This window comes from Thermobia domestica, chromosome 11, assembly GCF_964235325.1.
Source record: "Thermobia domestica chromosome 11, izTheDome1.hap1.1, whole genome shotgun sequence".
Taxonomy (NCBI): Eukaryota; Metazoa; Arthropoda; class Insecta; order Zygentoma; family Lepismatidae; genus Thermobia; species Thermobia domestica.
The window spans coordinates 137,357,857-137,385,694 of NC_137464.1; the positions used below are offsets into that span (position 1 = coordinate 137,357,857).

General features: G+C 36.4%; 1 protein-coding gene across 2 annotated transcripts in view; it reads left to right on the forward strand.

Annotated features, from left to right (window-relative positions):
- Positions 1–25,719, forward strand: part of LOC145663671 (uncharacterized) — a 1,057,537-nt gene extending 1,031,818 nt beyond the window's left edge. For both annotated transcript variants that reach the window (XM_081729768.1, XM_081729769.1), the window contains exon 8: positions 25,531–25,719. In XM_081729768.1, the coding sequence (XP_081585894.1) occupies positions 25,531–25,583 (53 nt within the window). In that variant the 3' untranslated portion in view covers positions 25,584–25,719. The remainder of the gene's footprint in view (positions 1–25,530) is intronic.
- The last annotated feature ends 2,119 nt before the right edge of the window (positions 25,720–27,838 follow it).

The following is a 27,838-nucleotide window of genomic DNA, read 5'->3' on the forward strand; positions in this document are numbered from 1 at the left end:
GTGAACGAAATTGTGCACAGATATTGCAGACGTAAAATGAGGGAATACGTGTTTCGTATTTTCCTGGAAAAAATGGTTACGTGGGGCACAGACCCCTCCAAACCTTTGATCACGAAATATCAAAAGTACTAATAACAGTATGTCAGATGTGTGTAAAGAACATGAAGAATTGCAACGAAACTTTGAGTAGGGACAATACGCCAAAAATAAATAAATACGTTTTTTTATTTTCTGCGAAAGAACGGTTTTAGGGGGCAAAAGCCCCCATCCAAAAGTTTGCAACTAGAGGCCCGAAAGGTCACAAGAAATGAACCACAGTGAATGAAATTGTGCAGAGATATTGTAGACATAAAATGACGGAATACTGGTTTCGTATTTTCCTGGAAAAAAGAAAAAGGTTTGGGTGGGACACAGACCCCTACAAAACTTTGATCGTGAAACATCAAAAGTGCGAATAACAGTATGTCAGAAGTGCTTATAGGACATGAAGAATTGGAATGACATATTGTGTAGGGACAATACGCAAAAAATAAACGAATGCGAGTTTATTTTCTGAGGAAAAACGGTTTTAAGGGACAAAATCCCCCACCAAAAATTTTGAAATTTGAGGCCTAAACGGCAAGAAGAAGTGTACAGGATTGAATGAAACTGTGCACAGATATTGTAGACGTAAATTGAGGTAATTGGGTTTCGTATTTTCCTTTTAAAAAAATGGTTGCGTATATCACAGATCTTTTAAACTGTTGATTACGAAATGTCAAAAGTGCAAATAATCGTACGTCAGAGGTTCTTAAAGAGTATGTAGAGTATACAACGAAACCTCGTATAGGGACAATTCGCAAAACAATAAACGAAACGTGTTTTAATTTGTGCGGAAAACAGTGTTGGGGCCTAGGCCTTCTCCGAAAAAAGTAAATATTACCGTAATAGCGCAGGAAGTAGTGGACCAAAGCAAATGAAATTGTGGGTAGACATTTTAGAGACCCTATGTAAAATAAGGTCTTTCGTGTTTCTGAAGTATCCCTATCCGTTTTGCTTCAAATTTGGCACATCAACAGCAAACAGGAAATTAATCGACACGTGTTTTTGTTTATGCGGAAAAGCATTGTAAGGGTTAAAGGTGCCTCCTGAAATGCTATAAAATACACTATACTGTTTGTGCTTGTTGTTTGTCTGCCAAATTTGAAGAAATCAGATGGAGACACTTGTGAAACACGAAAGGCCTTATTTTACGTATCCAATATCTACATACAATTTCATTCACTTCGGTCCACTTCTTCTTGGCTTTCGGGCTTCAACTTTCAAAACTTTGGGTGGGAGTTTTTGCACCCTATAACCCTTTTTTCGCAGAAAATAAAACCCCGTGTTCATTTATTTTTTGCACATTGTCCATACACAAAGTTTCGTTGCAATTCTTCATGTAAATTTAGGCACTTCTGACATACTGTTACTAGCACTTTTGATATTTCATGAGCAAAGGTTTGGAGGGGTCCACGCCCCACCCAACCATTCTTTCTAGAAAAACACGAAACCCGTATTCCCTCATTTTTCGTCTACAATATTTGTGCATGATTTCATTCATTTCGGTCCACTTCTTCTTGCCTTCCGGGCGACAACTTTTAATATTTTGGGTGGGGGCTTTTGCCCCCTAAAATCGTTTTTCCGCAGAAAATAAAAAAACAAGTATTTACTTATTTTATGTGTAGTATCTGCCTGCCAAATTTTTATCAAAATTGGAGTGTTACACTTGGGAAGTGTTACTTGTGTAGCTTCTTATTTCTAAAGGAAATTTTGAAATAGAGATTTATTCCGCAATTTTCTTTTCGATAAAACAAATATATGTTGAGATATTCAGAAAAAACGTAAACGCCTGAAAACTAAATGGCCACCTTTCTTTGCTTTTATTAATAATTTCACAAAAATACAGCTTTAGCTTCGCAGAAATACAGTTGTAGCTTCGTTAGTTAAGGAATTCACTTCCCAAAATGATAAACAACCCTTTGAAGAGCATACTCCCTCTTCATTTGCGGACAACATTGCCTCCGCATGGTCGTGTGAATCTTGTATTTGGTTTGAGACTTTGCAATGGATATCTTAAATGTACTGTGCTGTACCGAGAAAATTAATATGAAAGCAAAACTATATACTACATTTGCATAAGGAGTAACACTGAAATAAAAATACAAGAAGAGTTAACAATTCTGGTTTGTCATAGAACTCACTAATTATGTAGAAACATCTGCCGAAGTTACACACTATCAATAGTCTACAAATAGAAACCAGACTTGTGGTTAACCTGAAAAGATACGTATATTCTACACGAAATGTTCCAACTTTCATCTTATATTTGTCAATCACTTTTCACAATGTTGCAGCCAAGAATGTGACTGTTTAAGAGTATTATCTTTGGACACTAAGAATATATTTCACACATGTGTATTTTTCTATTCTCAGTATTTCTTCAAAGATACTTGACACATAATTTTTCACTTTTCTAACACAAGGGTTTGAATACCTAATATTTAACTTACTCAAATTTAAACTCCATTAATTTTAGTAACGGTACTTATTTTAGAACTATTTCACTCACAACATGAAAATTTTAGATGTCATGTTAGCAGTTATTACAGCAACATACTTCACACTACAACCTTTCCCTCACTCCTGTTGTTCGGCCATGTTGTTTTCAGGCGTTTATGTTTTTCTGAATAGTTCAGCATTATTTGTTCTATCAAAATGAAAATTGCGGAATAAATCTCTATTTCAAATTTCCTTTAGAAATAAGAAGCTACTGAGTCATAATGTTATATGAATCACTTTTACTCTTCTAATAGAAACAAACCCTTGACCCCCAAGCGTTACCGGACCAAATGTTCTTTGGACGAAATGTGCTTTGAACTAAACATCCCTGGACGAAATGTCCTTTGGACCAATTCTCCTTTGGACGAAATGTCCTTTGGACCAATTGTATTTTGGACGAAATGTCATTTGGACGAATTGTCCTTTGGACCAAATTTCTTTGGATTAAATGTTCTTTGGACGAAATATCTTTGGACTAAAAGGGTGGCCACCGGGTGGGCCAGTGTGAGTCACGGTGAGTGGTGTTTCGCAGTAGGTCACGTCCTTTTGACCCACGATCCACTGATCCACTCACAAAGCTTGACCCATTTCACCCACTTACCAACCGCCCCACTGACCCACTCTATCTTTGATTTTAACATGTCTTGTTTCATTTAAAAGACGAAACATACATCCACATAATTTCTTCATCGATTGCGAAGATTGGCTTAATATCATAATTGTAATGGTAATTTCTTCTTAAGGTGAGAAATTGATATGATTAAAAAGCCCATCTTGACGTGGGTACAAATTACCTTCCAAAGTTATTAGAAACGCTTTCTCACCCCGAAAACTATGAATTCGACAAATATTTAAGTAATTTTTGAGATTTTATTTTTAGCTCTCCCAGGCCATCATCCTGTGAGGATGGGGATGAATTTGGATGTAACCTCCATTGGAAGCATCACTATCCATCTCAACGACCGAGAAAATTATGGATAAAACACGTAAGATCAGTCGTTTTACATTATTTTTACATGTCACACCTCCCAACTTCCATAACTTCATCCTACTACAATATTTTCTTCTTAGATTGAAAGTAATATGTCCCCCAAGTTTGGTAAAGGTTGTCCCAGACATTCCAGAACTACGCTCTCCTTATTAGATGTGCTGGGGGATCTTACTCTTACTGGAAGTTGAACTTAAACTTAAAGGTCATCAGAACTGCTCCCAATGAACTTGGCGACCACGAAAGATATGGGTTGTATACTAACATTGGTTATTTTCAATTATTTCTACATGTCACAAATTTCACAAACTCCTTCATTGTGTTAATGAGGGCTTAACTTACATGGCATCTGAAGTTCCAATCTTTACCTAAGAGACCCCCAAAATTATAGATTCGACACTAATGTAGGTCTTTTCTTATAATTTTGATGTCAGTCCCTTTCATTCCTCCTAGGAGAGCAAACGGATACTGCCACTGCTAGGACTAAATTTGGTCTTAAATGACATTAAAATTTCTACCAATTAATTTAGCGAACAGTGCTGCATTTAGAAGCTCGGCGTCCCTACGCACTTTTGCTCTCGGCGCCCCCAATAACTACACATTTCTCCGTCCCTTGATCCCTAACTTACAAATAAAACTTAATTCGAATATGCTTAATTAGTGAATTTATTGCAGTTAAATACCACTCACTAGATGCTACAGCTACAATTACGTAACAAAAAATAAATGGGAAACATGTTCTGAATCATTTTCAGATTTCTTACGCTATCATTAAATATATTAGAATAGTAAAAAAGGACTGCTCATGAAATAGTATATTTGCTCTCGATTTTTTTTAACTTTTTCATACGAAAAAAATTAAAATTTTAAACTTTGCGCTCTTCAAATATGTTGCCCTCTAGGCACGGGCCTAGTTGGACTAATGGGAAATGCGGCACTGAAAACTTACGCTTCGACTCTAATATTGGTTGATTTCGATATTTTTTTGTCGCTACGTAACCACCCTGAGTGCTAATGGGAGCTTAATTGGACTTGAATTGAAAGTAGAACTGTTTACCTAAGCGACCACGAAACTATGGATTCGATACTAATATCGATCCTTTTCTAGCATTTTTGATATATATCCCGACAGTACTCTTTTCCAGATTGTAAGAAATATGGTTAAAATTGCTCTAGACTTATCAGAATTATATCGAAACATACATCCACTTTCATATATATAAATACAGAGTGAGCGAGCGAGAAAGTGGGAGAGAGCGACCAAAGGCATTACCACTTCCAAATTTCAAAAGCGTATATCAGGTATTGAATTGAAAATCTATGTAAAGACCTTCTGCTGTGGCATGCTTCATAAGGACAATTCCAATCTGCTCACGTGAACTTTGGGGTTCATGAATTTCTTGCGAGCGTTCCGACTTTGGATTCTCTGTTTATACCCTCTCTTTATGCCTCGGATAATTTTTCAAGAATATCAATGACGTGCTGTAATACGAATGTTCAGAAGTAACCCCTATATGACAAATAGCTGCAAATAAATACACTACATAATTTATTTATTGCGATGATATTATTTTCTTAAGTTGTATTTAACATTCACATATATCATAGAATACAACGTACTGTGAACACCTGTTATATTTTAAACATAATAATCACTATGTTCTGCAATGATTATATGTTATATATATACAACTGACGTATTTTAATGTAATTATTTTATATAATTTTTCATGCATTGCGGAAAATTGAATTTCATAAAAAAAAACATTGACTCAGATGGGAACCGAACCCTCGACCTTGCGATTTGAAATCCAACGGCGTACCACTGACCTAACAAAAGCGCTCATCGAACAATACTTCTAGCGATATATAGCCGTATTTAAGATCATAATTACATTCATATCCTATGCGAACGCTGGTTTTGTTCTACTTTGACTTTTATTTTAGTACTCAGGTGAGAATAATGTTCTATGTCTTAACTTTCACCATTATTTTACATATGGAAAGATTCGTTTACGTATCTAAATATTCCATACAAGCATGTGCTGGCATTAATACAGTTTCGAAATATTGCATTATTAAGTATTTCACTCAATGTTGCTTTTTTATATATAATTGGTAACAAGTCTTATTATATTTGAAAGAAGAAAAACACATCTGCAAGATTTTTCCCGATTGCAAAGGTTGGCTTCGAGGTTCGAACCTGGTTTACTTTTTCCCGAAGATACCCGAAGTTGGACTTAGAAATTTTTTTCCTCGAAACAGCAATAAAGAATGCGCTCAACCTTTTTGAGACAAGGTGTACAAAAAATTTTCATCAAGAGAACAGAACCTAACCAACCCCTGCGGGTCTTCTAACCAGTTCCTACTACTACTACTATTTTATTATTATTATTATTATTATTATTATTATTATTATTATTATTATTATTATTATTATTATTATTATTATTATTATTATTACTTTTACTATGGATCCTTATAGTAAAACTGCAAGCTTATTTTAATGAAAAAAGTGTTATGAAATTTTAAATAATCCTTGGGCAGGATTCAAACTTACGCCAAAAACTATTTTCATTACTAGAGTGCTGCCCTAATACACTCTGCCACGAACGCTAACAGCAGTTGGCCTCAATTTCAGCTATATGTAGGTCATGACTCTTGATGTCCTATCTGTATCGGTCAATATGATCAGGGGATATCTGAAATTCTTGGAATCCGCGAAAATCCAAGCTGGCAGACAGGCACGTAGCCAGGATTTCGTAATAGCGGGAATCCGTGATGAAATATTAAGGTCATCACACCAGGGGCTGGGTCCTTCTAAACTATTTTACTGGTAAAATATTTTGGTTCGAGTACCCAGGATTTTGTAATAAGGGGGCTGACATGAAATATTGTGGTTACCCACAAAAAGGCGCGATCAATCTACACTATTTTACTGACAACGTACCCATATTGGTTTGTTAGGACAATAAAATGAGGATGTGTTAGTAAGTATTTTAGTAACAAACTATGAAGAAATCTCCAGTAAAAGGATATTAAAAAATTCAAAAAGATATAGTTTTCCGAGGTCTTTCGAACTCGGTTCTTCTTGTCTCTTCTTGTTTTTCTTGTCTTCGTTTAATGCCGTTAAGGATAGAAACGAGATCACTTTCGGCAGTGAAAACATCCTGTAGCAAAACGGATTAGTGTTGCCGCGAAATTGAAAATTTCTTTAACGAGTGTCACTGTAACCTTTGTTGCCAGGCTCATATTATTGGGGATTATTGGTATTTCTTAAGTTCTACCTGAGACTCTATCTGATCGTCATTTGTAGTCCATAGGATTAGCATGGACCTAGATGCAATTCAGAATGCTCCGTTACAATAATATCCATTTTTAACTTGACTCCCCCCCTGTTTCCTCCACACAAACCTCCTCATAAGAAAGAGTAACCAAACGTTTGCTGTAACTTTATATTTTTAACACTGGTTATTTGCTTTCTCGTTTCTTTTTGTTTCATCTTTCCTTAATGTTTTTTCATTTCTCGTTTCCAAGAGGGAGTACCGACCCCGGACCCACCCCTTGCCTACGTGCCTGCGGCAGACATTATTTTCGCATTCTCTGAATTGCATCAACACGTGTAGAAAAAGAAAGTTCTATTCTTATCTCCCGAAACTACTAGTTTATTGTTTTATCTTTGTATGAGGAATTTGTGGTAGATTGGCAAATTATGACGCTTGTACGGCAGACAGCGTACGTTAAAGTTATTGGACGTTAAAAGTGTGGGGGGGGGGGCAAGATATGATCTGAATATACAGAGTGAATCAAAAGTCTGGACACGGTGGAATAAATCGAGAACTTAACTTCGGATCGAAAAATCAAAAAACACGTGTTTAGTAATATTAAAAAATCTATCTGATGAAACCAAACTTGACCCTCTAGATCCACCCCCTGGGGGTTGGAGTGGGGTCAATTTTGAAATTTCTAATGGAAACCCCAATTTTTGATTGCAGATTTGGATTCTATGGCCCAAAGTATGTAAAGTTTTATCAACACTTTTCCGTCGATGCATAACATGGCGCAGTAAACGGGGAAAATAAATGGCCCCTAAATACTCCCATTTTGTTCATGAGCTTGGTAGTACAGTGTATTTCCGACCTTTGTTCTCGTTCAGTGTCACTGGTTCACTTCTCTGTTCCTTCTCGTCACTGGATAGAAGCAAACTACACACAGACAGAAGACACAGAGAAAGGCACACCTTCTTCATTCGGGCTTCGCACAGTATCAGTGTTGCAAACCAGAAAATTCAAAAGCGGCGAGTAGAGGACTAAAAATAAAATAATTAAAAGTAAAAGGAAAATTGAAGAAAAGTATAGCTATTGAAGTATCTGCTTATTGCACTATGGTGTTTTTTGACTTCTGTGTCTAAGATGAAAATGTATTGATATAACTGTTTTCTAATCGCTAAAATATGACATTCGTTAGGGTCGATTGTACCATTCTCTGATAAAGATAAATTATCGGAATGATCCAACCTTGTCGCGGTAGTAGATCTCATCTTACACAAAATAACACATGAGCACTACGACCAGTGTTATCTTATCTGACGATTAAAATATATCAGGATAGTGTAGAATTGGCCCTATAACGTGCAAATGTTCGAATGGTGTGAAATTATCAAAAATAGCCTGTAACTGTCAAGCTAATTTATGTTTGAAATAACGGGTTAACCAAAAGTTTGGCCACGGTAGAGTAACTGGAGAAATACACTTCTGATCATAAAAGCGCTAAAAAACGTATTTAATATGTTTCAAGAAGCTATCCGATGATATCAAACGCAACACTCCGCCCCCACCTTCTGAAAAGGAGTGGGGGGGGGCATTGATTTTTCAAATGGGAACTCCAATGTTTTATTGAAGATTCGGAGACTGCATCCCAAATAATGTAAGGTATAATCAAAACTTTTTCGTCGATGTGTGATATCATGCTGTAATCGGCGAAATTAGGTGCTCCCCTCTTCGTTTATGAGCTTGATATTAGCTCCGACCGTCTGTACAAGGTGCAGTATTTTGAGAAATACGTGTCGGATCAACAAAGTTATTCAATGGTACCAAACACGATACCGCACCCTACCGCTAGGTGGGATTAGCTGAAAGATTTGAAATGGAAGCTTTTATTTCTTATTGCAGAGTCGGATTCTGCGCACAAACCTGTATAAGATTTAGTCGAAACATCATTGTCGCTGTGTGACGTGGCGCTGTAATAGCGAAATCAGGAGAACTTCCTATATGAACTTTAATTAGCTTCAATACTGTAGACGTGATGAAAGAAGTATACATGTGATCAAAAAACAAAAGAAAATGTGTGACTCTTGGGTTTGTTAGGGTGTTTATCGTTCCTTTTCCGCAGTGGGACGAGAGAGACGGGACCTACAGTTGAAAGTGAGATCCAAACCTCTATTAGGTTTCGGAACCGAGACGTTCCCCATGAACAATTGCCGACGAAGTGCGTCCGACCGTCGTCGATTATTGGGTGACAGCAGCGAAAAGGGTGTGATAGTGCTGGTTCAAAGGCGGCTGCCTATTTGTCGGCTTGGCAGCGGACACCGTGACGGCCCCGCCGCTGTTCAGGAACGGCAGCTATGAGACAGACGGTTGTCTTGGCCCAGCAGTGGCACGACGTCCTCCGAAGCGACGGCATCATGATTTTCGCCATCATTTCGGCTGATTTGAGCAAATAGTCGGACTGCGACTCACGAGACTGCTCGCAGTCTCGCATAGTTTTAGATGGGTGAAATTATTATTGAATTCTTTCTTTACTTCTTCTTCTCATTATTATTATTATTATTATTATTATTATTATTATTATTATTATTATTATTATTATTATTATTATTATTATTATTATTATTATATTATTATTATCTAGTAGTAGTTGTAGTAGTAGTGATAGTAGTAGTAGTCTGTAAAGGGTAGTAGTCTGTAGTAGTATGTTTTATTTTTATTTTTAATCCTTTCATATTTTAATTTTTAAATGTCTATAATGTGCAGTGGCGTATTTAGGGGGGTTGCTTCCGGGCTTAAGCCCCCCCGAAATCTTACTTAGTATAGTAAAGTAAATGAAATATCTTGCAGAATTTTCACATTTCCAGGCAAAGTCCCCCTGAAAGTTAGCAAAGCCCCTCCCGAAACAAAATCGTAAATACGACATTATTAATGTGTCATCAATAAATTGATCACATCGGACCCTAGACAAGATTAGATTCTGTCGATCCAATATAATTTCAAAACTAAAGGAGTTACCACTAAAGAGCATTGTGTGAACAGAGTGCACATTTCAATACATATGTACGGTACCACCTTAATTTCGTGGCATGGATGGGGCCACGGTGGCTCAGTGGTAGAGCGTTCACCTCTGGTGCTTGGGGTCCTGGGTTCAAAACCTGCTCCCGCCAAATGAACTTTGTGGTGGACAAACACCGTGTGCGTGGGTTTTCTCGGGGATCTCCCGTTTCCTCCCACTTTCTTAATTCCACCATTTCATTCATCTCTCTCATAATCACCGTCTCCTTTAGCCTAACCGGCAAAATCGTGGGACCTAAAAGTCAAAAATTTCATTTCATTTTCGTGGCATGGAGTCCTCTTAAGTACGTTGATCGAACTTTCGTTCGGGATAGACATGACGAAGGTTATAGGCGTAACCTGTAATTTAGGCATTATAGTGGAGCATTTGTACAAGAAGTGATACCTGTGTGTGAGTGTGTGTGTGTGTTATTCGTTTCATTATTGTTTTCTCTTCTCACATGCAACGTATGGATGTGTGAATTATAACACGTTTAGTGGCACGTGACATGGGATTGCAACATTGGGATGGCATTGCTCGTTCGTTCATTCACATGTTAAAGCGACGTTCACCTGAGCGATTCGTTTATAAGTGGCAGGTCGTTAACGGTGACGGATCTGTTGGTAACGATTCTCGGTCTAACAGCAAAATGTCTTTCTTTTTCACCCCAAACAGTTAATTTACTTTCGCCGATTATGGAGCCATATCGGCGGAAAAGTGTTGATGAAACCTTACATAGTTTGGGCCGTAGAATCCAAATCTTCAATCAAAAATTGGGGTTTCCATTTGAAATTCAAAGTTGACCCCACTCCAGCCCCCAGGGGGTGGGTCTAGAGGGTCGAGTTTGATTTCATCAGATATTATAGATTTTTTAATATTACTAAACACGTGTTTTTTATTTTTTCGATTCGAAGTTAAGTTCTCGATTTATTCCACCGTGTCCAGACTTTTGATTCACTCTGTATGTATATCAATGTTGGTGTTCCTGGTTGTTTCTAACACTTTGTTTGACGAAAGGTTGTATAACTAATAAAATACTATCTTTTTCAGTTAAAATACTGTATATCGTGTTTCATATTTAATTACGTAAATTGACAAGAGCAACGCACCTTTGATTCCTTGCTCATTAACATCTTAAAATTCTGTCTGGAAAATTGTGTGATCAGATTATTTAATAACATATTTGTAAAACAAATAAATAGAAAGGATATTACTAATCATACTAATGAATAATGAGGCTTGTTTTGTAGAAGTTATATTGAAACTGAGAATTAATGAACAACTTACATTTTTAATTCCACACTTGCCATTAAATGTATGTTATTACTCTCAGAAAATGAAAGACAATAAATACTACAAGTATATGCTACGACGCAATTGTAATATTAATTCCTTTGAATTGCAATTAAAACGCAATTCCTATAGCTGTCTTAACTCCACGGGAAGACAAATAACCAATACACACTTACGCAACGACAAATATTATATGGTACCATTTTTTTCTGTGAACATGTAATATATGCAAAAACTTTACATTTCCAAATGAAACTATATACCTTAACCATTTCAAATTATGGCTTTTTAAAGGTAAATTATTAAATTTCTGTCAATTAGCTACAGCATCATCCCTATTTATCCTAGGGATCATGGTTAGTACCTCATTCTCTTCAGAAGAGAACAGCCTTTCAAACGGTTCCATTTACGTTTTCCTATCATGCCCCTAAGGCGGGAAATTTTGAGGGAAATAAGGAATTATCTGATTTTTCAAACTTTGATCCCTTCTGGACCCCCTTTGTAAACGCACAGATCTCAAAATCAACTGAAAAATACAAAGGGATGTACTAAATGTGCATAAAAAAATTCAAGCTTCTATCTTGAAGTGCGGGAAAATGTTTACCAATGAGCTAAGAGTATTCCCACAATGCCCCAGATGACCTGGATGTAATATAAAATTTTCCTGAGACATCCTTTTTTATCCTATGATCATTGTTCGTACATCATTTCCTTCAGAATGGAACATACTTTCAAACGGTACCACTCACATGTCGCCATCAGGTACTTGAGGTGGCAAAATCATGAAAAAAAATAAGGATTATTTGTTTAAAAAATATTCCTCCTTTGTACTTTTTTGCCCCTCTGTACCCCCTGTTTTAACGCAGAGATCTGAAACAAATCTGAAAAATACTAAGGGGTGTACTAAAAATTTCAATCTTTTAGGTGCAAAAGTAAGCCCGCCAAAAATAATATCTCTACAATACTCCAGATTCCCGTATAAAAAACATCTCAGGTAAAAATTCCCTGAGACATTCCTATTTATACTAGGATCATGGTTCGTACATCATTCTTTTTATAACAGAACAGCCTTTCAAACGGTACCAGTCACATGTGTCCATCATGTATCTGAGGAAAGAAAATCGCGAAAAAAGGGATCTTTCTTAAATATATATATATATATATATATATATATATATATATATATATATATATATATATATATATATATCCTTTTTTTACCTTTTTGCCCCTCTTCCCCCTGTTTTATCGCAGAAATGTGAAAAGAATCTGGAAAATATTAAGGGGTGCACTGAATGTGTGTGCAAAATTTCAATCTTCTAGGTGCAAAAGTAAGCCCTGCAAAAAGTAATAAAAAAGTCATAACAAAAAACATTTTTTTAGTTATGACGTTATCACACTCTACGTCTCGACGCAGAAAGGCGTGAAAGCATATGTAACGTGTTCTACAATGCCTCCAGGCTTGAGAAAAAAAAATAGAAGCAAAAAGTTTTTTGGTACTTTTCTAAACCGGATAATGAAGATTCTAGCCTACACCGAAAAATAGATGATATAATTTAAAAGAGTTAAGTGGTCACTTCAAAAAGTGGGGGGTAACTGCCTCCCTAATCGCCGCCCATGACGGCAGATACACGGGTTCGAATCCCGTCGTGGCAGCGCCGTAACTTAGATTTTTTTCTGGGGAGACGGCAAGAAAAAATACACGTATTTGCGCCCCCTAGAAGAAGTCGTTTTCCTAATTCTTGGGCCCCTCTCTCCTAATTCTTGGGCCCACCCTCCTCTTACTATTTATGGGTCCCCGGAGGTCTGTATGCCTCTGGACCCATTCCATACACGACAAATTAATTAAGAGGACAATATTGACAAACCTGACAATAATATACGAATATATATATATTTTCTATGGCCCCTAATAGTATGCATTTTTTACTGAAATGGGCCCACAACTCATTTTTGGTTTATTTACCTTTTTGTACTGTTCTGTTTATGTAATGTAGTGAACCTGTTTGATGCTTCACTTATAATTTCCTGTTCGTATGGTATATTGAGTAAGACAATTTTGTCTTAAAATGGGTCCCCCTCGAATGGTGTGGATCTTCCCTGGGGGGCAGTGGCGGTTTTCAAGTTACGGCCTTGCGTCGAGGCAATCTTTTTTTCTTAATTGGAAGGTATCGTTTACGTAATTGATTTTGTGATTCTGTTGTTCCTTTATTATTATTATTATTATTATTATTATTATTATTATTATTATTATTATTATTATTATTATTATTATTATTATTATTATTATTATTATTATTAGTGACAGGAGAAAATTGATTGAATCTGGATTTGTAGAAAAGTTACTGGACAACCAATATACCTCAAAACTATATTTTTAAAAATGTTGATTTTAAAGTTCCAACATATGGTACAAGGGTAAAAATTTTATTGCAACCCCATAATAGAAAACATATTTTAATCTGTAGGATTTTAGAAAGCTATAATGAATACATATCTTAAAATATGACTTTATTTTAAAATTTTAAATATAACTTAGTAGTTTTTATTTTTTACTTTTAATTTTTGACTCTTCTTTGTTTTAATAATTGACGTACACTACACTGTCAGTGTTTTTATTATTAATAATTCATGTTATAGGTGTAACCATAATTTTATCACTTGTACTATATATTCATTGCTAAAATAATGTAGAATAAGACAAAGTGCTGTATTTTAGCTGTTCTCAGCACGTAAAAAATAAAGTTTATTTATTATTATTATTATTATTATTATTATTATTATTATTAATGCAAAGTCGAGACTTGGCTACATGTTTTATATTTTATGAATTTTCTGATTGGATTTCAAGTCTTTTTGTTGAATAATTAATACACTCCACTTTAGGGGGTTTGGGGGAAAAATATCCTGTTGCTTTTCATTTGTTGACTTACACACTACACCAAGCCTGGATACTACATTTGACCTGGGAAGTACCCTAAAGGTTTTGATGATCATAAGAGAGTAAATGAATAAGTGATGAGATCAATGAACTTTGCGTATTGACAACATTTAAAGTTTCAGGTTGTCGGAAAAATCATGACGTATTTCGGTAAAATATGACAAATGATGATTTGTGGATATACTAGAGTTACTCGGATAATGCTATAGTTATGTCGTGAATAGCTAAGATCTTGAGCGTTTTGTGTATTATTGCTCTTTGTTTCGGTTGGTTTTACAGATTTATTCAGAGATGGTGTGTATCATTGAAAATTTTTACCGACGACCCACGGACCCACCACTCATCGTGACCCACTCTGATCCATGATCCACCACTCACCGTGGACCACTCTCACCCACTACCCACTCCATGACCCACCACCCACTATGAACCACTGACCTACCAAAACACATCGTCATCAACTCTGGCACATGATCCATGGCCTCTTCTCTACCGACTAAAAAGTTTATACTTGTAATAAAATCAGGTTGTCAAATTCTAATCGGAGTTTGAATTTCTATGGTCAATCGCTCAAGCACCGCTCTGTTACAATAACGATGAATATGACCTTTACGATATAAAATGATAAAGTGTTTGTCATGGGCAAAATTGCGATGAATTTCAATTAAATTATCATAGTCTAATTATTTCCTTGTTGAATTATAGATACTTTTCAGTGGAAAAACGGATGAAATTTGAAAGTCTTAAATCAAGGTAAGTAGACCAACATACAGAAGCTAACATCACAAATTTATGTCTATTTTTCTCACAACTTTATGGGTTGATTGCCCTGTGCCCATAAAATGCATGGTAAGTATATATGGATATATGATGCAAAACACTGTATTTTTTGTTGAGTTGAGTTGAGTTTGAGTTTAACGTCCATTTCAGCAGCGAGGCTATATGAGAAGTAGACCTACCCCATGCCGTAAACGTCGCCAACACCTAGTGGCCCACTTGCGGTAAACGTCGATCGTCAATATAGTGGCGAGTAGAAGGATTGCTACTAGTGTCCCTTTGGCGGCAGGGTTTCGTCGAGTCGAAACAAATATCTCGAGTCGGGGTGTTGAAGTTACCACTGCGTAGCAGCGATGACTTCTTTTGGTCAGCGCTCCTTCGATTCGTAGCGGAGAATCGCGAAGGGACCAATACGAACTATCGCCAGTCATGTGCATGCGGTTATTATCATATATTATTTTTTCCTGACGAATTGTTCCTAAGCTGAGCTCCGGGGGACAACAATAACCTCTGTCTCAACATGATGAAGTGGAAAATCTGGAGATACATGCGGTAATTGTATGGATTTAGATGGCAAGTGTCGTCGGTCGTTAGAAAGTGAGTATGGGAGAACTATGAAACGAAGTAAATAGACACGCGTCATTTTGGTATAAGATTACGTGGAGAACGCACTTTATCTTATCCAAAACAGTTATCGTCTCATATACACGGTTAAAGGAGCACTCTGATAGACCAAATTAAAAACATCTCAACGATTTATTCCTTTACAAGCGACGTTTCCTTCATCGCCTCCGTGGCCAAGTCTGAAGAACACCCTCCTAGTAATCATAAGTTTGGTGGTTCGAATCCTTTCCGGGTAATTTTTTGGTACTTTTTTTGAGATTTTTAGAATCACCTTAATGTAAAAAAAATGACACATATAGGTGATTTAACATATTTTGGGGGAGTAATTTTGTGGTTCATTGGCGTTTTGTCGCGTCTTTGACACTGGTGGTATAATTTTCAAAACGGAAGAGGGGCCACGGTGGAACGTCGCCGCGGGGCGGCCAATTTTTGGCGAGATGTCGCTAGTGTTCCTTCCGTGGTCAACCGACGCTTACAGCATGAAGTACTGATTAACATGAATCCGAACCACATGAGTTCCCGGTTGGAATCGAACTCGGCCGATAGTTTTCGATTATTTTTGCAAACTAACCTACTATCTATTTACCTTATTTAGAAAGTGCACCTCTTCCCATAAGGGAGCATGTTAGAAAATGCTAGGGGACGTTCTGTTCATTTTCAATAAAGAGTTAATATACTGAATTTCAGCTAAATAAATTTAACGGCTTGTGAGATACTCAGTTTTTTCGCAAATATTCGGACCCGCACTGTCCCTTAGGATATTATTATAATGAACGCAATATGATAACATGACAGTTTGAATTAAGGTCTAACTATATACCTAAAGCCAATTCATTTGACTGTAATTTGGCCGTGATGATTAGGCACAAATAGTTACATTCAATTTTTACATAATAATTTATATATTGCAGTGATTCAAAAATGTATTGTTTCCAGTAGTTAGCTCCTCTAAAATTTACAGGCTGTGTGTCTCGAAAGCCAAGTAGTAGTATAAGTCCTATTGCTATTATTACAATTCCAAATATCAATATCCAAAAATGCGTCAAGTTTCTTTTTCACTTACAAACACTTATCTCAGGTAAATAAACAGAAATAAATAAAAAAGGGAAATGGAGGTCTTGAAAGTAAAACGTAGACAAATTGACCAGTGTTCAAAAGCATATTTTTAAATCACGCTCGACTCTACTCATAGGAGCTAAATACGCGGTTCTGGTAACTCGCCACGTAGCAGAAATATACCAAAAATGAAGTGTCTGTTACTGACGGTCTTCGTGGCCGAAAGTCCTAGCCCAATGTGTTAGTAATTGTAATTGCTTTTGGTGTGGGTTCAAACCCGGCCCAAGGAAAGTTTTTATTTTTATATTTATTTTTACAATTTTCAACATTTTTTCATTAAAATAAGATGAAAATAATAATAAATGATTACGTTACGTGTACAGTTTTGCTATACGGATCCACAGTATAAGTGGTAACAGTAGCAGTAGTAGGAGGTGGAGTGGATTATAAGCCACGCAGGGCTCGTTTTGTTACTTGGCTGCTACGATATAAATTCAACCTCAACTGCTTTTTCAATTTTCTTCTTCAATTCCAACAAAGTGACAATGTTACTACTATAATACACAATACAGACACCAGAAGGTTTGGACAATCGCAAGCTGCAACCAATCAGAAACGTATTTTTAGTTTCTATGGCAAGGGTCGAGGGTGAAAAAAATATGCTGTTCTGAAGCTGCTGTCTCTAATGCAGTGAGCAGAGTGGGTGGGTTGTTCATAGTGGGTCATACTGAGTGGTGGGTCGCAGTGGGTCACATGCTGTTGACCCACGACCCACTCACTCACCCAGAAAACTCGATCTATTTGACCCACTGACCCACTCCAACTCTGGATTTGACACCACATAGACGATGGAAGACCAAAAGTTGCATGTCCACCATATTTTATTGTTTTACTTCAGGCAAGAGAAGAACGCGCGAATAGTGTTTGTGATTTTTACTGTTCTCAATGTTTCTGTGTTTTTGTCCCTGTTCTTAAAGAGTTAGTGGAAAAACTTTAAAAGTGAGTAAAACGAGTAAAAGTAGGAAACAAGGTACTCAGGAAGGTTCATTGCATTAGTTAACTTTAAAAAATAATCCAGTGTTCTGAAACACCAAATTCCAATTAGTATCTGTCCAATGGCATGCCGTGAAAAATCAGCGCCCGAGGTAAAAGGATACGGCAGCGCCTCCGTACATATAAGTTGTCGATTTAAAGTTGACTGATCTGGACTACTCTTTCTGCATAATACTTTACTATTTTATTATGACTAAAATCAGAAAGTTTGAGCGTTATTACATTGGAATCGTAAAAGTGTGTAATTACTAAATTTACTACAGCTCCATCTTTTTCTTCTCCGAGAACAATGATGTCTTAGAATAGTGGCTTAAGCATTATTTTCGTAATATTGGGGACGCAAGTTTGATTCCGGCTGTGGCAATTCAGTAAATTTTTATAATCTACAAAACTGATAGTTTTGTTGTATACTAACATGAAAACTATTCAATTTCTCTGGGTCTAAGACTTGAGACAACCTCCTTCACAGGTTAAATGCCAACAACACAAGATTACGTCATCCGTATGAACTTCAATCGTAACTGTCTGAAAAGTAACGTGTTTGGACAAGAACTGATGAATACATAAGGGCTAAACACATCCTTACTGCTGTAGTATGAGCCAAAAATGAGTTCCAAGGAATTCTTCGTAGCTGTCCACAAATTGCAAATAGTGATCGAACTTACAGCGGTAGTCACGGGAATGATCCTATTTAAGATGTCACCTCACCTTTCTACCTAGAAGAAGGGGCAAACAAAATGCATTACTGTTTTCAGCTAACATATTTAAATTCCATTTCTTGTTGTCATGAAATGATAATTCTATCTGTAAATCCATAAACGTGATAATATTATTGCGTTGATGTGAAAAGCTAAGAAACATCTGACATACTGTATATCTTTCCTGTTGCTATGAGTACCTTCGACTATGTTACTTTTTCTTTCCTTCTATAGCAATAATAATAATAAATGAAATAATTACAACATCAATCACATAAACATTATCTTCCCATTGAGAAAAATTAATAATTGCCACGACGAGATTTGAAGCCAGGTCGCTGCAATGGGTTTCCTGAGTTCACATTTTTTTTAACAAATCGCCCCAACCGGAGTATTGTTCGCCACTGGCACCTCATATCCTTTCGACATATTCCAAACACTACAGGAACACGAACACAGAAATACTGAGGACAGTTAAAAATCTGACCTTGCTCTTGAGAGGAATTCGAACCCTTAGTGGATTGCGTCTCATGATCAGCAGTCTCATGATCATGTGGCCTCAATTTGCCACAAATTCGTCATATGAGCATAAGAAAATAAACTAGTAGCTATGGAACATAAACATAGAACTGTCTATTTCTACACATGTTGATACAATTTAAAGAATGTGAAAATAATTTCTGTCGTCTTTTCTTCTTTGGAAATGAAAAGTTACGGTAAAGACGAAATGTAATCTAAATCGGGACCATCCCTGCAACCGATGACCAGCGCCGTAAGTTAGATTTTTTCTGGGGGGGGCAATCATTAATAAGCTTATTTGGGCCCCTAGAGAAAGTTGTTCTTCTAATTCTTCGGCCCCCTCTTTCCTACTTTCTCTTAATCTTTATGGGCCCTCCCACACGGGAAGGTCTCTGGTTCCGTTAGTTACTTCCTGGGCGTTAGTTCCGATAGTTACATGACAAAATTATTAAGGAGACAATATTGATAAATCTCAAAGCCATACGAATAAATATTATTTTTATAGCCCTTAATAATAGACAGTTTTTACTGAAGTGGGTCCACGACTCATTTTTGTTCTATTTACTTTTTGTGTGCTGTTTTGTTTATGCAACGGAAGGACCCTATGTGATGCTTCTTTTCTAATTTCATGTTGCTATCGTATATGGAGTAAGAAAATTTTGTCTGAAAATGGGCTCCCTCGAACGGCGGGGAGCTTCTCTTGGGGCGGGCAGTTGCCTCCTGCCCCCCACAAGTTATGGGTCTGCCGATGGCGTAGCCTCAACTTGAAGAACGTTTCGTGATATTTTCCTCATTGAGGAACGTTTATATAACTTTTTTGAGTTAAACAAGGAAATCTCGAGCAAGTTATTAAGACACTCACATAAGTTGCTTATATTTTCTTGTTTATATTTTTATTTATATTTTGTTTATATTTGTTTGTTTTTGTTATATTTGAGTATCCTGTTTATATTTTCCCATGAAACGCCTTTAACTAGGTATTAGTTTGAGTGGAAGTTTAAATGGCGCGGTAGGTGAGTGGTTAGCGCATTGAACTTTTATTTGGTGAACCCGGGTTCGAATCCTGACCAGGCTGTTTCTGTTTCAAGTGTTCCTGTTTCAATTTCAGTTCCAATGCATACTCAGTGTGACAAGGAAGATCTTCGCTCCTCCAGAAAAACAAAGATGATGGAATGATGAGAATTGGAGAAGGTCTCTCAATGGAGGCAATCATTTACAAAGCCATTTCCAGTAGTTGTTTTAGATTTGATATTTTCAGCTACTTTCAAGCATTTTCTGATTCATAGGTGATCAGTGTTTGTATTTCTTTGAATATACAGTATATAATACAAAAACATTACATACACAACAATATTGAGATTAACATATGATGTTCATTGGACAATACGCTCTGAACCAGAGAGACTGATCTCAGAATGGAATTTGTTTAGTGCGTAATCTACTCAAAATTTTACTTCCATACAGACTTGACTCAGTGCTACCAACTGCTGTCAGTGCCGAGAAGAGTCACGTGTAAATTGCGTTGTATCTGTCTAGGCGTTCTCACAACTGCAAAAGACCTGGACCCCAAGTAATGGAATTAGGGAGAGATATACTTTTGTGGCTGGGTGTACAAGGTTTGATGAGTCAGTTGAACATTCAGTACACGCCAAATGACTGGAGACTGCTTATTTGCTCATCTAAAAGAAGCCTGAAGGCAATGCCTCAAAACGTGTTGGCCATTCTGTGCACCTGAAGGAAACATATGACAACATGAAGGTGCTTCTTACTACCATACATTATGAAGATCACAATTGGATGGTGTGTGGTGATTTCAAAGTGTTGGGTATGCTTCTAGGACAGCAATGAGGATATACCAAGTTCCCTTGTTTCATCTGCGAATGGGACAATCGGGCTCGTGACAAACATTGAGAGCAAAAACAGTAGCCCCGAAGGTTGGAATCAAGTATCAAGTACCAAGTGTTACAAAAGTATCAAGTGTGATCCTCTAGTGGAAAGATACAGAATACTCTTGCCACCTCTGCACATCAAATTAGGCATAACGAAGTAGTTTGTCAAGGCAATACCTAAGTGTGACAACTGTTTCAAATATCTACGTAACAAGTTCTCCAATCTATCAGATGCTAAGTTGAAGGAAGGTGTATTTACTGGTCCTGATATTCGCAATGTAATGCTGGGTGAAGATTTCCTTCATTCAATGAATGCCGTGGAGCGAGAAGTCTGGATTGCCTTTAAGTGCCCGGTTTAAAACGTCTTGGGAAACAATCGTAGCCCAGATTATATCGACTGAACATGCTCACGAAATTCAAAATGGGGTGCTCAGTGAATTTTGAAGTTACATTTTTTACATTCGTATCTTGACTTTTCCCTCCAAATCTGGGTACTGTAAGTGAGGAAAAGAGTGCAAGATTCCATCAGGATTTCAAGGACATAGAACGACAATAACAGGACCTTGAGATGTTTGGATAAGGGCGACTACGTCTTGATGCTTATGTGAGTACCCGGAAATGCCTCATAAGAGGAAAAAGCAGGGGCCACTTCATAACCACTAAGAAAGCACAGAATGAATGACCTTAATGCATATTTTGTACCATATTCTCGGTATGCATCTGTTCACTGTGTGAATATTTCAATATTTTGTTGTCTCTCTCTCTCTCTCTCTCTCTCTCTCTCTATATATATATATATATATATATATATATATATATATATATATATATATATATATGTGTGTGTGTGTGTGTGTGTGTGTGTGTGTGTGTGTGTGTGTAATACTTCAACATGTGTTTTCAATATTGGCAAAGTATACACTTTGTGCCAAAACAGTGGATGATAGGATGTTTTGAGTGTCATTTTCGAATTCAGGAGGTCGAAATATATAAAGAACACCTACTTTTGCGAAAACAAGTTTTGTTTACTGTTGCACTTTGGTTGATCAGGTGATACATTTTTGTTCCTGACGTTACGAGATTTACTAACTGAAGCAAAGTATAGTCTCTAGAATCTAAATTTAAATAATGATATTTAGTTTAGTGAATTAAGTAGACTAAGTTGGATAAATAAAATAAGTGGCATAAGTCATGACTTTTATAGAAAAATTACTGAGAAATTCTAAAGAAAATTGGGATGGCCTAAAGAGAAATAAGTGAGCCTATGGTTGGTTTCTAATCTTTTATAAACATGACATAAGATTAAGGGATAGCAAAGTCATATCTGCGTTTCAGGGTAACAAAAACACACATAAACACACACACACACACACACACACACACACACATATATATATATATATATATATATATATATATATATATATATATATATATATATATATATATATATATATATATATATATATATATATATATATATATATACGTGTATATATATACGTATATACGTAAATGAAAGTAACAGTTATTTTCAGGAACATAATAGCAATTATAGAAATAGACCAATATATATAAAAATAAAGACATACATAATTACTACTTTAATACAATGTGCAATGCAAAGACGTCTGCTTTAATTAACTTCCCTAGATCGTAAATAAAATGTGGTAGTTCCCATAGTTTTCCGAGTTGCAACATTAGTATATGATACTATATCATTGCTCTTATTCATATTGTCTTTCTTGTCCATGCGCATGGACCTTGATCTTTGTTGGTTAGAAAGATCAGCTGACTGCGGCTTTGCTTATCCTATTTTTAATTATATAAACATATATATTTATTCGTGCAGAAAACAATGTCCGGTTTATCTTGTCGATTGGTTCATACCAATAAATATAACTACATAATGAGATCATATCTTTTAAGAAGCTCATTGTAATTCACGAACACCTATTTGAATATATTTATACATATATATGATTTACAGTAACAAGACAATGCACTACATGAGCTCTTAGCTAATACACAAAGGTTTGTTCTCAATAGACAAACGTACAAGGACTGCCTATCAATAACATGTTTTAGATACTTCAAATATATGCATATTGAAACATCTTGAATGCGGGTATTACTTTCTTAACTAAATCGCACAACTTAAGTTATCAACCATCTTAATGTTACTTGAATGTGCATGTTTTTAGCTTTTCTTTACCAACTATTGTAAAATATATTTCAAAGGAGAAATTTCCAAGAAAGTCTATGTTGAAAAGAACATATACAGGTTTTCAATATTATTTCTTTAAATATACAGAATTACTTAAGTTTTTCTAGAGTTAACAAAAATAAAAGTAGGTATATAACTTTTTGTTACAATTTCCGAAACAGAGTGCTAACTTCGAAGTGATGATGATAACGTTTCTCAAGCTTCAACTATGTTGGAAATAATTGTAGTGTAGTAAGCGTGTTACATTTTCACTTAATGCCGAAAATCTGTCTTTTAACCCAAGGAAATAAAATAATTTGATCCTTTCTTTCGCTGCTCCTTGCATTCTCATCACACATGCAGACGTCGTCGCGTTTCCTTGGTTCATGTGTAAACGACGACACTTTTATATGTTCCGTTCCCTCTAATTACAGACGACGAACCTTCAACCGTTCCGCTTCACTGAAAGATTTCACTTGAAACTGTATCTCCTTACAATACATATCAAAAAATACAGCACTTCCGGTCACCGCACTTCACCAACACAATTGTGTAACTCGTGTGAGTGTGTTAGAGAACTGTCTTCCGAAAATGTTTGTGTGACCTGAGCTACATGCGTAAAAGATGATAGCCTTAATAGTTCAGTAATGGGTATAAACGGAGTTTGCAATAGAACTCAATAAACGAGTAAGATGAGTTCAGTTTTTCTAGATATGTACACAATATGTCACGCACAAAATATATAAATAACTTAATCTTGTTCGCTAAGAATTCTGGTATCTAATAAACAGGCGGAGAGTTAGAAAGTTAAGTTAATAAACATACTAGTAGCTAACGTTTGGTGATGCTAAATCTGTCCACTGTGGCTTTTGTTGACTTTTAGCTATGCATACTACTGTGTTTGTTTACAAGTGTGTGTGTGAGTCTAGGTGTCTTGGAACGATTTCAAGCGGAGGGAGTGTGTGTTGTGCAGCACTGATAGCAAAAGGTTTCTTCGATTGGCTTGAAATTTTGAGTTACGAATTTTGCAGCTTTTTCTAAACTATTTTCCGATTTCCCGCTTCTTCTCTGGTTCATCAACAGTTTGATTGCGTCCTTAGTTTTATTTGTTGTTTCCGCCCTTTTACGTAGCGTCTGCTTTTCAAATACAACGTAGTGTCTGTTTCTAAAATACGTGCTTTTTCAGAATTTCATAGTTTTTCGATAAAATTTTCTGAAATGTGGTACTGAAGACTACCTGTTTCGTACAAGCTTCTGGGGATGATCGCATAGACTTGCAAAATGTTTATATTCAGCCCGTTCAGAGACAAGAAGTCTGGCACATAGCATTTCCAGCTTCGTAGGAATTATCTTCCACATAGCTTTCATGGACTTCGGACAAAATTATGTTAAAAGCTTTGTAATTCTTTCTCTTGGTTTAACCAGTGTCTTCTGTGTGTGTGTGTTTGAGCGTGTGAGAAAGCCACGGCAGATGTTTCAGGCAATACAACCCACATAGCATACTACATCCCTGGGATATCCCATTTTGATTCCAATCATCCCATTCAGTTCCCGGGATTATCGGGACAATGAGAAGACATCCCATGGACGTCCTGCATGGGACGTCCTGAAGGATTCCCATGTAGGATGTCCACGGGACGTCCCAGATGGGACAAGAGGTCCGAGGGAAAACCAATATACATCCCTTCGTGGTCCCGTTGAATATCCCGTATCCCGGGGTATTAGCGGACATCTGGATCTCCCGCGGAAATCCTGTGGATGTCCCGGGAGTACATTCGGATATCCCGGGATCTCCCGTCGTCCGTTGCGGGCTCAGTCTCGGACATCCCATGGACGTACTTGTGCTATGTGGGAAAGTACACTTCGTTTATGAAGAAAGGAAAAGTACAAAAATGGAAAAGATATTTCAAGCTTGAAAAACGGGAAGTAAAATGAAGAATGCTGTCTTCACTATTTTCTTTGCCTTACTAATCTACACATACACTACGGAAAAAAGTCAAAAAGATATTTACAAAGTTTTCTTAATAAATTTAATATGAAGCTGAATGAGGTGAAAATTGAATAAAAATTGATATAAGACAATTGTTACACCATCTTATTGTATTGTACCATCGCGAATTTTTACCGCGGTGTCATTTAACATTACTTATGAATATCTAGTAACACCAAAAATTTCTAGAAAAAACAATAAAACTGCGTCTTTTGAATCCATGTAAATAAGAACGTGATTATTTAAACACAAATTGAAATGATGAGACGAAAATACAACGGACATAAATGCAATTTAGTCAAGCAGAGTTAACTATTAAAAAACTAATGAGTTCTGAACTATTTCACATTATCCATTAATTTTGTTCTCTCAACACATGATTTGTCTATTGTCAATTGTGTTCTAAGTCCTATGATTTTATTTAGAATTCTTTTTAATCCTATTTAGCTTGTAAAGCATAGTAAGGAGACGTGAAGTAAAAACACAGACGCAAATCTTAATTTCGGTCTTTAATACCGTATTTTGTTCTTTGTAACTACGAGTATATCTAATTTTATTTCATGTCTATATTAATGTTGTATCTATTTTTCAGCTTGTTCTTTGTATTTCGTGATCATAGTGATCCGTTATTATCAAATACTGTGACAATAAATTGGAAATGAGACTCTCCATGTTTGTGACTTACCTGAGGAAACATTCAAACAAAACCTGATACATTTTGCGGTTTATAAAACCAAATAAAGACCTAAACAGACGAGTGTTGTATAATAAAGACATTTCACATGGGAACTACTCATTGTTGTTGTTATTTTGTTTGTTAGACGTTAGAATACAAAGAAAAGTTTTATTCACAAAGAAAAGTAGTATTAAAACAAACGCCAAAAATATAGGCGGGTTGCGCGCGCAACAAAAAGTGGGTGGAGAGAGCAACAGCCAACTAGCAACCTACGCAGCACTTGCCACATTTACATTTGTCTTGCTCAGTCACTGTCAAGGTTTCATGTTTCGCGCGCGTGTTGAAGATTGGTTACAGCAGAACGCAGGCTTTGAGCTGTGGCTGGGTAAACGGCTTTCGTCTGCTTACTCCTGCAACAGGAGGGGAAGGAGGTGGCACATGATAAGGGAGAGTTGACAACAGCGAGCTGTAAGGTGCGCGCGCAACCCGCTTATATTTTTGGTGTTTGCTTGAGTAGTATGTGATATAATTCTCCTCACTCATAAATATAGATGAGTATAGAGATTTTGATATTGTAGCAGTTCCTAATGAGATATTCTGTGAAGATTCTTGATTTTTTGACAGTTCTTAATGCTATATTAGATTATATGTTGTAGTTACATTCACGGGCGGTCGACAGTTTGAATAATTGATGCTTTCTTTCTCTGCACATTAATGATCTTGTAAATGACACAGAAGAAATATGATAATATATGCGGCTATGAATTACGAAGCTTACGGACGTTGTATAGAGAAAGAGAATATGACGTATAATAAATGATTCCCGCTTTTTGTCTCTTGTGAAATGCTAATTTGAGAAACAGAATATAAAATGTCTTTAGAAAATGAAATATGCATAACACACACGTGTACTTGTGGAGATCCGGTTGATGTGGAATGGGATATCACGTGATGGACGAAACATATTAAATAGCCGTTTTTTTGTTTGTTTTTTTTTTTTTTTTTTAACTGAAAGGGAGTTATAGATTGGTTTTAAAACATGGATTTACCGAAACCTTTGAATCTTAGTACAAGAGGTGAAAGTGTTTTTACAGAGTCGTCATCTTTGCCGGGGACAGTTTTCAACATTGCCGGAAGTGACCCCGCATTTTCCGCCATTGGAAACGTAAGTTACTCCATTTAAATGGGATGTATTAACATCTTTACCGGGGACAGAGTTTCCATCTGAACCGGTGGTGAGCCCGCAACTTCCGCCACTGGAAACAAAATGCCCGAGGAGTTATTATTTTGCACATTTATAGTGAATGAATGAGACATCACGCTCGAGAGACCCCAAAATACAGAAAAACGTCACCGGTACGGTTAACAATTCTTAAAACTTCTTAATAATTGAACTTTTGTAAAATACCCGTTTATATTGTCTTGTTAAAATAGCTTATAGTTGTTGAAATACTAATTTCACGTGTGTGCTTGACAGCTGGAATACATAGAAGCATTGATCAATACCAGTTTGTAACAGTTTACATTACAAAAAAAAAAAAAAAAAAAAAAAAAAGCATGTAGTTTACTTAGGTAGGTAATAAAACTGCATATGAATACAAAAACAAAAGTACGATCAAACATGTGCATTTGAGCTTAGCGGCAGAACAATGACTTCAGATTCGGAAGATGATGTGATCGATCCTCGTGGGCAAATATTTCGACTTAGGAGTTTACCAAGATTCTTCCTTAGTTCACCAGCGAAATGTGACTCATTGATCCAACTGACTCATATCCCTCATTTCTATTCTCTGAGCCTCGGATGTTTCAAAGCCTTAAAATAAATTCAAATGTACTTGAAGTAACTTAACGCTACTATCCTATAGTCGATGCTAAATTAAAATTGTTAGTTTTGAGATTGGATATGAATGCACAGCATTAACTAGTAGGCTTATTTCCTGTTCAAAATTCACGTCACCACTGATTTGTTTTTCTGCATAATTCCTACAATACAATTTTCTCGGAAATGGTTAAGAGTATTTTGACGAAGAATATATATAAAACTGCGATAAAATTGGGTATTCAGTGACTGAACTCACTGAATGGAGTCTTTATAGACCAGTTCCATAAATTCCTGATATCTCTCTGATTACTAAATATCAGATAAGATAATGGGATGACACAACCTGGTCACGGGAGTAACTACTACTTTTAGGCCTACCGCTCACTGGCAACATCTTGTCGG